At 34.5% G+C, this 12,368-nt stretch overlaps 1 protein-coding gene across 3 annotated transcripts in view; it reads left to right on the top strand.

Annotated features, from left to right (window-relative positions):
- Positions 1-12,368, top strand: part of LOC138333273 (chromodomain-helicase-DNA-binding protein 1-like) — a 44,023-nt gene that overhangs the window by 19,438 nt on the left and 12,217 nt on the right. For all 3 annotated transcript variants that reach the window (XM_069281550.1, XM_069281552.1, XM_069281551.1), the window contains 22 exons: positions 1,209-1,434; positions 1,893-1,993; positions 2,385-2,572; positions 2,778-2,905; positions 3,624-3,840; positions 4,109-4,198; positions 4,540-4,730; positions 5,302-5,437; positions 5,708-5,760; positions 6,070-6,376; positions 6,745-6,816; positions 7,061-7,210; positions 7,584-7,732; positions 7,898-7,997; positions 8,319-8,475; positions 8,606-8,724; positions 9,426-9,643; positions 9,818-9,960; positions 10,484-10,619; positions 10,756-10,906; positions 11,238-11,348; positions 11,548-11,805. In XM_069281550.1, coding sequence (XP_069137651.1) covers positions 1,209-1,434; positions 1,893-1,993; positions 2,385-2,572; positions 2,778-2,905; positions 3,624-3,840; positions 4,109-4,198; positions 4,540-4,730; positions 5,302-5,437; positions 5,708-5,760; positions 6,070-6,376; positions 6,745-6,816; positions 7,061-7,210; positions 7,584-7,732; positions 7,898-7,997; positions 8,319-8,475; positions 8,606-8,724; positions 9,426-9,643; positions 9,818-9,960; positions 10,484-10,619; positions 10,756-10,906; positions 11,238-11,348; positions 11,548-11,805 — 3,401 coding nt within the window. The remainder of the gene's footprint in view (positions 1-1,208; positions 1,435-1,892; positions 1,994-2,384; positions 2,573-2,777; positions 2,906-3,623; positions 3,841-4,108; positions 4,199-4,539; positions 4,731-5,301; positions 5,438-5,707; positions 5,761-6,069; positions 6,377-6,744; positions 6,817-7,060; positions 7,211-7,583; positions 7,733-7,897; positions 7,998-8,318; positions 8,476-8,605; positions 8,725-9,425; positions 9,644-9,817; positions 9,961-10,483; positions 10,620-10,755; positions 10,907-11,237; positions 11,349-11,547; positions 11,806-12,368) is intronic.

Here is a 12,368-nt window from a genome sequence, read left to right on the forward strand (position 1 = left end):
ACAGGGCTTAAACGACACAGATAGGGTGTAAAACAGGTACAAACAGGGCTTAAAGACACAGATAGGGTGTAAAACAGGTACAAACAGGGCTTAAACGACACAGATAGGGTGTAAAACAGGTACAAACAGGGCTTAAACGACACAGATAGGGTGTAAAACAGGTACAAACAGGGCTTAAACGACACAGATAGGGTGTAAAACAGGTACAAACAGGGCTTTAATGACACAGATAGGGTGTAAAACAGGTACAAACAGGGCTTAAACGACACAGATAGGGTATAAAACAGGTTCAAACAGAGCTTAAACAACACAGATAGGATGTAAAACAGGTACAAACAGGGCTTAAACAACACAGATAGGGTGTAAAACAGTTTCAAACAGGGCTTAAACGACACAGATAGGGCAAAAATTAGGTAAATAATACAGATTGGACTTAATCAGGCACTATCAGAAATTTGAAAGAATGGATGAGAATTAATGACAATCACATACTGTCGTGCTATAAAATTAGCGTGCCAGGCACACACTCATTTCACATAGAAGTCCAACGGCATGAAATTATTTCAAGAGAATGGCAATGCTCTTTGGTAAAGTTTTCTTCTGAAACAGAATATGTGTACCTAAGGCCAAACAAAATTAATTGTTAGTTTCTCAGGCCACTTTTTTAAAAAGTCAGTGCGGGCGGCGGGAATATTTTTTATTTTTTATTTCTCTGAAAACAAATGCGGCAGATAACATTTTATTTTTTTCTCACTTGAAGGACATGAAAATCAATGAAAACACATGTAGAAAATGTAAATTCTTACTCAGTCTTAAAGAACAGCTTTTAAATATCTCAATCCTCACTATATCCAAAGAAAACCAGTTGAAAATACATAATCCTGGGAGGAAACATTCCGTTTTGAGCAATGCTGACATCGGCAGCCATTTTTTTCCGCAAATGAAAGGTGCATACTAAAATTGGAGCCAATTTCCGGGTGCGTTTTCGAATGGAAATTGCGGGCGAGTTCGAATGGAAATTTGGGGTGCATTCGATGCGGCGGTCTCGATTTTAATTTTTAAGTTATGGCGCATAAAAAAGTTGGTGCGGGGGGTAAATGTCGATGCGGCGGGGCCTGAGAAACTAAGAATTAATTTTTTTGGCCTAAGTTGTTCTTAATAATAAATGAACAAGGAGTATTGTATGTTAGTTTGTCTTTTTTGTCTAGCTATTGGCAGCAAGACAACAATCTACAATGTACAGGACAATGGCGATCCTAATGAAGGCTGTGATCCCCAGACTGAGGAGACGTCCCAGCAGTACCACATTAAATGGAAGAACTGGGCTCATATCCATAATACTTGGGAGTCGTACGATAACATCAAGGAGCAGAAAGTACACGGACTTAAAAAGCTGGAGAACTACATCAAAAAAACGAATGAAATCAAAGATTGGTATGTCATACTACCATCATATACCTCTAGTCTAACTATTTGTGTTTTAAAAACAACAACAAAAGAAAATCCTATGAAAAGTCTTCATTTAATGTGGTTCTGATGACAAAATATATTCTTATAGATATGCAGCTCTCAAATTCTGTTTATTAGACTATACAATCTGCTGTTATGCCATCGGAGTCATAAAATATATTTTTGATTGTAAAATATGAACTTATTTCTTTTAATATTTGCCCGTGTGGTTAGGTATAGAATAGATTGTGAACACACCATCATATTTTTCAGAGATAATGACTCACTTAATATAGAATAACTTTATTTCATTATTAATACCTGCTCGCAAGGGAGGTAAATCTGTAATATGCAAAGACAGAATACTAAGTTTCAAGTTAAGTATCTAAAGAGTTAAAGGTTTAGGTTGTTATCAATATGTGATCATTGATGGTGTGTTGTAGGAAGGATCATGCCTCGCCCGAGGATCAGGATTACTATGACATTCAACAGGAAATGATGGAAGATTTGTACCAGCAGTATCGCAACTGTGAACGCGTCATAGGTAAGTATATTAAGGTCATAACCAATGTAATCAGAACAGTGTCATAAGTAATTTATACTACAAGTGCTACAACAGTGAGCATGTCATAGTTATTTGATGAAGGTCATATCAACAGATGATTTGTCAGATGTGATTTTGTCAAAACTAATGACCAATTAAATTCGATAAAGGAAATGAATTTGGTTCCATTTCTTATTGCTTTTGTTTTGGAGATACACTTAATAACTCAATTAAGGTATTAAGAATGATTCAAACAGCGTTAGATGTTTTGGCCTCAATTATGAGTCATTCAGTTTCATCATTTCCTGTAGAATTAGACTTTTAAGTATGGCTGTATATCGTTCTAAGAAGACTCTGCAAGATTGCTGGGATAAATTGTATTTATTTCCAGCTCATTCCAACCAAAAGATGGCGAATGAGAATAATGGCTATCCGGACTACTTGTGTAAGTGGATGGGCCTACCATACTCGGAGTGTACTTGGGAAGAAGGCGAGCTGGTCTCTCGAAAATTCCAGTCAGCTGTAGACGAGTACCAAGCTCGTAACAAATCACAAAAAATTCCTACAAAGCTTTCAAAGGTGTGTTCCTTTTTGTATCAAAATATATACATGTTTTCACAATTGAAGCATAAACTTTTAAGTAGGAATTTTGTTTGCCAGTGCAGTCTAAATTATTGGCTTCAATCCAGAGACTCAAAAAAAAAATATTCACAATATCATTTGATATTTGCTGAAAACCTGCCTTCAATTTGTACTCAGTATTTCTTTTTGTATTTTTGTCCAGGTTTTGAAGTCCCGTCCTAAATTTGCACCCTTGAAAGTCCAGCCAAAATTCCTAGGGGGTGTTGAGTCCTTGGAGCTACGAGACTACCAGCTGAATGGAGTAAACTGGCTAATGCATGCCTGGTGCAAGTATGTTTTACAAGGCTAATTTAAATTTTACAACTTTGGACCTTTTTCTTTGAATGTAATTAATTCAAACAAACAAAAATGATATATGTTATTTGACATTCTGATAAGCATTAACATATAGTCAAATTGATGTTAAGAAGTTACAGTGTTGAAATTTGTATAAAATAAGTTATTGAAACTGTGTTATCCTGTACCATTTTACATATACCGGTTACTTTTGCCTAGTTGATATTTTTAGGTCATATCCATATTGGTCCTGGCCAACCCTCAGGGACCAGTGGGGCAGGGCCAAACGTGGTCAAAATTGACTAAAATTTAAAAAAAAATTCTTTTGAATTCACAGATTTGATGGAACCAAATACTATTCATAGTTTAAAAGGTCAAATTTATAAAATCATGAACCGATTTCAAGGGCCTGATGGGCCAATATAGTGTTTATATGTGTTTATTTTATCAGTATCCAAACTCAGGTGACTGCTAAGCCCCATAGGCCTCTTGTCACCGTTTAGTGTGATATTGCTATGGTTGCAAAATTTTGATCCATGAAAAATTTAGAAATGGATGAATGATATAACCTTAGAGCCAAATCACGAAATATTTAAAACACTGAAATTAAATTTTCTCGTTTCTAGTAGTCCAATTTGAAGAAATTTTTATTCGTGTAAATAACTTTATCAATCACTGGTAATATAGAATGTGAATGTTTGATATTTTACAGAGAGAACAGTGTGATCCTTGCGGATGAGATGGGGCTGGGTAAGACTATACAGACAATATCATTCATCTCCATACTCCATAACAACTACCAACTCCACGGCCCATACCTATTGGTTGTACCGCTCTCAACAGTGGTCGCCTGGCAACGCGAGTTTGAAACCTGGGCACCAGAAATGAACGTTGTGATATATATGGGTGATATCATCAGTAGAAACAAGGCAAGTATTCAAATGTGCATGAAAGCTTCCTACACTTATTTCTTTGAAATTATTCTTGTGTTTTAGAAATGAGATTATGGATTTGTAAATTGTCAGCCATTAGCTGTAATTGTTCATCATCTGTAAACATTGAAGTATTTTAAGGAAATTCTCAGAAATACATGACTCAATATCTGAATTAGTTAGTTTTGCCATAGTTCATCAGCCATTAATTCAATCGAGTTATATGCTTGTCTTGAGTTTATAAGTTGTGTTGTGTATATTCCAGATTAGGGAGTTTGAATGGTGTCACCCAGGAAACAAGAGATTAAAGTTCAATGTACTTATAACTACATATGAAATATTACTCAAAGACAAGGTGGGTTATCACATACAGAACACATCACTTTCTTAATTTTGTGCTTTGATATTAAATTATTTTATGAAATGTAAATGTAATGCAAAAACATTATAACTTAGATTCAAATGTTGACGGTATAAAGAACAGTAACTTCAGTGAAATACAACACTATTGTAAGTCTGGTATTGGATAAAAATGGTTCATGAATCTTAAAAATGACAACTTTTTACTGAAAATCCCATAAAAATATCTTCGGCTTTGGTAGCCATATTGATAGTAATGGTTTTAGAACACACTAAAGCTTCATAAATCTGTAATTTACATAAGTCTATGTATTTATTCTCTTTCTATATTTGTAGTCTTTCCTTGGTGGTGTTCAGTGGGCTTTCCTTGGTGTTGATGAGGCTCACCGTCTGAAGAATGACGACTCCCTTCTGTACAGATCATTATTTGATTTCCATTCTAATCATCGCCTCCTCATTACAGGCACACCACTCCAGAACTCCCTCAAAGAGCTCTGGGCCCTTCTACACTTCATTATGCCTGACAAGTAAGTTACAAGTAAACATTAGGCAATTCCACTGTTAACCAACACTATACACCTGAAAACAAATCAAATGCACCCCACTGGAAGCACATCTGGTACTCGCTCATGCGCACCAATATTCTTGTGGGCACCATTTACAACCAGCACAAAATATTGTTATGCTATTTAGAGAAGATAAGATGACAGATTTAAAGAATGTAAGAAATGTTCGAAGTCTGTGAATGTCTTAGATGATCACGGAAAGTATAATATCCTTTAATATGTTGTCACTGATAAGGGCATTTATATGGAAGAAATTTATTAATTCACACCAATCACCTGCAAATTAAAATTGATTATTCCAGTTTATAGAAAAAAGCTAGTACACATTATACATAAACAAATTTTGTGTGATATTATTCATGATTTTATGCATTCAAATATTTTCAAGCATTTGTATTATCAGGACAAAGTTTACAATGAATATTTTGTGTGTGTGTGTGTGTTGAAGTAATATGCATCTCGCACCATTAAGTTAATGTTATGCATTTTGCTACACATCTTTTCTTTCATATGAAACATTTCATCATTGCAGATTTGATTGCTGGTCTGACTTTGAAAGAATGCATTCTTCAGAGAACAAAACTGGATTTACAAACTTACACAAAGAACTGGAACCCTTCTTGTTACGCCGGATGAAAAAAGATGTGGAAAAATCTCTTCCGGCAAAAGTATTTATTAACATATCAATGCTTAAATTTCTGCTAGAAAAAAAGTTTTTGTTTTAAATCTATTGACAAAGTTGAAAGTTTTTTTTTTGCTATTCTTTATTTACATGCATTTGCTAATTGATCAGGCAATCAGTTAGTATCGTAAGAGTCTAGACTGTAAATACAAACTGACAACCCCAGTATCTTTGGGGAATAGACCTTGTACACATTAATTTGAAATTTGCAAATATTAAACTTTACCGAGTATGAAATGAATTTTTTGTATTTCAGACTGAACAAATCCTGCGTGTGGAAATGACATCCTTACAAAAACAGTACTATAAGTAAATATTTCTGTACATTTCTCTTTCTTCTGTATATAAAGAGGACATATCTTGCATATCAAAATAGTTGCTTTAGGCTGTTTTGGTTTCTGCTATACACAAGACAGACTTGAGAGTTGCTATAATCGTTAACTTTTATTGTGCTTATTTCACTTGATTACACCTGTGAATACAGAATCTGTGGACAGAACCCACTGAAAAAGTCACTGAGACAAAAAACTAGAAATTGCAAAGTAACTTAAAGAGAGTGATAGAAAATATGGAAATTGTTTAGTTATTATTTTCCTATATTATTTTATTACTTTTCAGGTGGATCCTCACAAAAAACTACAAGGCATTGTCAAAAGGCCTAAAGGGTAATATTGGGAGTTTTGTGAACATTATAATGGAACTAAAAAAGTGCTGTAACCACACCCAACTTATTCGTCAGCCAGATGATGATGCAAATATGGAAAAATTTCAGGCCCTTATGAAGGGCAGTGGAAAGTTGTTGTTGTTAGACAAACTTTTGTGTCGACTTAAAGAAACGGGACATCGAGTGCTAATATTTTCACAGATGGTTCGCATGCTGGATCTTATAGCTGACTATCTCAAGGCCCGGCATTTCAATCACCAGGTAGGTTTGAAGCTCTCATCTGGTCAGAAGTTTAGATTTGGGAAACAGTTATCCTCTGCATAAAGTCATATGAATTTTCCAAATTATCTGAATACGGAAATTGTTTTAAGTATTCTTTGTGAAGTTTCCAAATATCTGAAACTGGAAAAAATAAATATTTTGTGCTTTCTTTCATTGTTTATGATAGGGGCATGTTTTTGAAAGGTATTGCAGTTTTCATGTAGAGTTACATTCCATCACCAAGAAGCAACATTTAAAATTGTTTATTTATGTTAAATGCATTACTTTCAGGTATTTATATTATACGTTTGGATAACTTTTTGGTTATTTTAATGAAAACTGATTATTTTGTACTTTTTCTCAAACAGAGGCTAGATGGTTCTATGCGAGGTGATTTACGAAAGGCAGCTCTAGATCATTTCAATGCAGAAGGTTCGCCGGTAAGTAAGTCTTTAAGAGTGAAGATTTAACTAAATCAATAAGAAAGAAAGAATTGGATTCTTAAAAGTGCATTTTGATAATTATATACATATAATGAAACAATTCAATTTGAATTGGAATGTTGGCCGGTACCATTGGATTTTAACAGAAAATATTGTTGAAATGTAATAGCACTCGCATTGTCTTATTCATATTTATGATAGGCATACTATTGAATATGATTATGATGATTCATCATTTCAGGACTTTTGTTTCCTCTTGTCGACAAGAGCAGGTGGCCTGGGTATTAATCTTGCAACAGCAGACACAGTCATTATATTTGATAGTGATTGGAATCCACAAAATGATCTCCAGGCTCAAGCTAGAGCCCATAGAATAGGTCAAAAGAACCAGGTATACTTATCTACATTAAAGTCAAGCTACAACCCATAGAATTTTCTAGGGGAGTCTGATGTATTTTGGTACAAGAAATCTATAGTTCTGCATGTTGGAGCTGATTACAATAGTGTATGGAATCTGGTATGTTTTGTACCTATTAATGTGTAGAAGTCAAGTTATACAAACTTTCAAATAAAACAGTTGGTCACACAGAAATTAACCGTGTATTGACCTCATTTAGATAAACCATGTTTTAACATAGTCGCTAGTTTTAGACTGCATATTACTCCAACCAAGATTTCCATAAGACAGATACAACCTTTAAGCAGACAGACTGAATATGATAACAAGAGAAATTCATGCTTTCATGATTTGCTGTGTATATTAGGTGAGCGTGTACAGACTTGTGACAAAAGGCAGCGTCGAGGAAGACATTGTAGAGCGAGCCAAACGGAAGATGGTGCTTGACCATTTGGTCATCCAAAGAATGGACACAACTGGTCGGACAGTTCTAGATCGTGGCAACGTCCCTTCTAGGTGAGCATTTGTCAAGACAAAATGTGGTCTGATTGTTAAAGAGTGTTAGACTGTGTCAATTATTGAAACTAGGTTAAATATGTTTGTAAAACTCCCATTTTGTAATGTTTTGATACTTGTACCAATTAATATAAGATAGTTAAAGGAGACGTTTGTTTTCCACAGCAATGCTACCCCATTTAAGAAGGAAGAATTGAGTGCCATTCTCAAATTCGGTGCCGAAGAATTATTCAAAGAATGTGATAGTGATGATGAGGAACCACAGGTATGATGTTGTCAACTTCTTATTTATAATAAAAATAATACTGCCCATATTGATAGAAGAATGTTTTAAATAAAAATGACCAAATTAAATATCAAATGTTTATCAAGGGAAACTCTGATTAATTCAACAATGCTAAGACTGAATTTATCCATAAATGATTTTTATGTTGTGTATATATATAGAGAGGTAAAGCACAATTGGACTGAATAATTTACAGCGTGGGTCTAAATCTGGTTGTGGAGTAGTCATATTTTTTCTTCCTGCTATTTAGCTTCCTTCTTAATTGTCAGGAATTCTTCATTTCATTGTTTATTTTTGTAGGTGGACATTGATGAAATCCTTCAACGAGCAGAAACTAGAGAAGTTGAACCAACCACTGTAGGAGATGACCTGCTCTCACAGTTTAAAGTTGTCAGTTTCGATAATTTGGAGGACGAGGAAATTGAACGCCTTGGAGAAACTAACCATGACGATGCAGGTAATAATAGATAGTCCTATGATGGTTTAAAGATAATTAATTTCCTAGTATTTTATCATTACACCTCAACATTTTAATCCTTATGGCACATTGATTTTGTGTTTGACTCTCAATCTCTTTAATGTTTCAGGAAAAATGTGGGATGCCATAATTCCAGAAGATGATATCCGTAGGATTGAAGAGGAGGAGAGACAACAACAGTTGTTGGAATTGAATCTGCCTCCTCGTAGTAGGAAAACGATACAACAGGTACTTACTGAGGGTTCAATTTGTATATTCGCACCAGTTGTACCAGTATGGATCTACAGTATCTGTAATGGAACGTGCTGTACCAGCCGAATCGAACTGGTACAAGTGTTTTGTTTTTAGAAGCGTACCACTTGGATCCAGGACGGGGACCCAAGATTTTTCATTTCTCATTGAAATGTTTTCTTTTTGATAACAATACAGAGAGTATTTATATCCAATGGAATTACATGGATTATGTATTTCAATGTATGCAGAAAATATATATGTACTACTTTTATATCCATTTTATATTTAACATTGAAAATAATTGGCTTTAATTTTCAAAGCGTATCTTTCACATGGGTGCCACATCATGGAAAAATCCAGTGCCATATCAATTTAGTACAAATGGTATGAATCAGAAAATGGAACACATGGGTTAACAGAACCTTCATAAACGATCTTAAATCTGTGTTTATAGGGTTTTCAAAATTAAAACCTAAGACTTTGCATTAAATAATAAAAAAATGAAATCAAGAAATTGATACAAATTTAAAGGTATTGTTTATTACATAACTAAAGCTACGTGCATTTCAAAGAATTTAAATGTCAAAATATGCTGCAAAAAAACTGTATAGGGTGGAGAATTGTCCCTGAAATCCTGACATAGCTATATTGTTTTTGTGTGTTCTTTGTAACTAAATTTTAGGGTTTTATTCCAGCTCCAGCAAGAGTATGATTCTGATGAAAACAAAAAACGAAGAAAAAAGAAGAATGATGCTGACGACTCTGATTCTAGTGATGATGATGAAGAGGAGGATCGGCCAAAGAAACGAGGACGTCCAAGAACTATTGCAAAAGAGGCTGTGAAGGGCTTCACCGATTCCGAGATAAGGAGGTTCATCAAAAGCTTCAAAAAGTTTGGCCATCCTATGACTAGGTAAGTACATGTTTTTAAACAAATGGAAAATTGGTGAATTGAAAAAATAAAAAATCAACAGAAAAGGAAATAGTCAGAAAAGTATACCAATCGATATGCAACTATCTTATAATCTGCAGACACACTGTGTAAAAGACATAAACAAATGAGATTGATTTTTATTTTACTCCATAGACTTGACTCGGTGGCGTGTGATGCAGAATTACAGGAGAAGTCAGAGTCTGACTTGAAGCGTCTGGCTGAAACAATAAAGCACAGCTGTGAGGTAGCTATGGAGGAATACAAGACAAAGCTGGAGGGAGATCCTAACTTCGAGGGTAAGTATGGCAACAGGTAGTACCATATTTAACCCAATAGCTGCCAAAGGCGCTTAAAAATCACAAAAATAGGGGTATGCTTGATAGAACCAAATATGGACTAGTGTTTCATGGAATTATTGCACCAATTAAGCCATAAATTAATTTTCAAAAGATACCAAATAAAGAAACCTACACAGGTTTTATATTTTCACTATACATTTAATTTGAGGTAATTAGAATTGAGGCTTCAAAAAGGGGAAAGAGTGCTTATATGGATGGGGGGGCACTTATGGGGTTAACTAAGATAATTAAATATTGAACTTAAGAGTCTATAATTGAAGAAAGTGCATAGCTTTTGTGTATGTTTTATTGTCATAATCTTTATTTGTTGCATTTACAAAATTATTTATACATTTTTACTTATAAATACATTTATAAAACTAAATATTTTAGAAAGTGTATGATCTGTAAATAAATATTCAGTTGTTGCCTTACTGTATTATGTGGTTACCTACAGTTGTATTTGTCATTTGATCCCTAGCTGGAAAGAAGACACACAGAGGGCCAACATTGAAGATCTCTAGTGTAACTGTTAATGCTCAGTCCTTAATGAAAGCAGAACAGGAACTAGAGCCATTGGCTGTCGCAATACCTTCCAACAAGGAGCTAAAGAGCAAGTAAGTCAGACCGCCCTCCTATACATTTAAAAAATAGTGGTGATTTTAGATTTAGAAGAGCATGTAGAATTAGGCTAAAGTTTAAATCCTATGTTTAATTTGGTGTACAACACTTTCTCTATTTTGCTCTCTATAGGTACCGCCTGACTGCTCACGTGAAAGCAGTGCATTGGGACTGTCCCTGGGACATTGAGGAAGACAGTGATCTACTCAAAGGAATCCACGAGTACGGAATGGGCAGCTGGGAGGCAATCAAAATGGACCCTAGTCTCAACCTACATGACAAGGTATACTCTTCTTACCAAGGAATGTTAGGATGGAGAAAGATAGACTTGGTCTATGTCTCAATGATCTTATATTGATACTAAAACTAGTTAATGTCCCATTATTCAGTTAAGGTTGTTAATGACAAAAGAAAAACAATGCAAACTGAGATAGAACTTCCTTTCCTTGACATGATACCACAAACTATATACTGTTACTAAAAGAAAGTCCCACCTGACAAAATGCTTTCTTTAATCCCCTTGCCATGTTTTGATTTCTTCATCCCTTTAATTTTTGTGTGTAGAAATTTTGTTTCGTTGTTTTCATGGATCTTATTGTTGTTGCTGTCAACAGATCCTTCCTGATGGAGGTGACCTCAAACCTCAGGCCAAGCATTTACAGACACGAGCAGAATACCTCCTTAAAGTGCTCAAACGACAGTTTGATATTGAAAAACATGGCATTGTAAGTATATTTACTCTTAAACTTTAACAATACTTATACTTTAAAATGCTGTATATTGCATACAGCTGTTGGGACATTTGTTTAGCTTAATCAAAAACCGACCAAAAGGTTTATTTTTTCAATTATTTATATATGTGGATAAGTTTGATGCAGAAAAATAAATGGTTTTGAAGTTGTTCGTTTATTTTATCTTCTCTAGGCTCCAGTAACAAAAACAAAAAGGAAAAGAAAACCAGTATTATCTAAAGCAGAGGTGATAGAGAAAGATATTTCTGATTCCGACACGGGCCAACATCATTCCGTAAAAGATGAGACAACACTAGACAGTATTCCAGAAAGTCCTGCCAAGAAAAGGAAGAAGAAGGATAATAGTGAGAAGGAGGCGAAGTCGCACATGGCTGATGACGAGGACACAAAGGATTCTCTCGACTTCCACAGGGAAAACAAGAAAAAGAAGGTCAGCTATATGTTACGATTCCATGAACATACAAAGTCTGTTTACATGTAAATAGTTGAACTTTAGAAAATGATTGAGAAATTGACATTTTCAGATCTTTGACTAATGTGTAGTCTAAGTTGACATGTATGGTCTATGATATGTGGTTATTTGCCTGACACTAATTTTCTATGACATGTTTAGATATAATTTAAAGCGCTGTATAGTGCTTTAAATTTGTATGGTCAATATTTTGTTAAAAAAAAATCCCTTCACTGATTCCTTGAATTCTTTGAACTATTTTCCTTAGGTATGTCAATGAATTTCTGAAGATTTTAGTGGAAAAGCAAATATATTGAAAATAAAACCACATGTGAAATTTAGTTATGTACAGGATAGGAAGATGTTTAATTCATCATTCTGTCAGCATGTAAAAAATAATTACCGTATAAACTCATGTAACTTGCGCACCAGTCTATCTACTAACTCTGTTGTATACTCGATTGCAAGTTATATAACATTAATGTAGTGAAATGAGATTCTAATATTGCTTTGATTAAAATGTGATTGCTGATAAGAAAGTG

Source organism: Argopecten irradians, chromosome 10 (genome assembly GCF_041381155.1).
Source record: "Argopecten irradians isolate NY chromosome 10, Ai_NY, whole genome shotgun sequence".
NCBI lineage: Eukaryota > Metazoa > Mollusca > Bivalvia > Pectinida > Pectinidae > Argopecten > Argopecten irradians.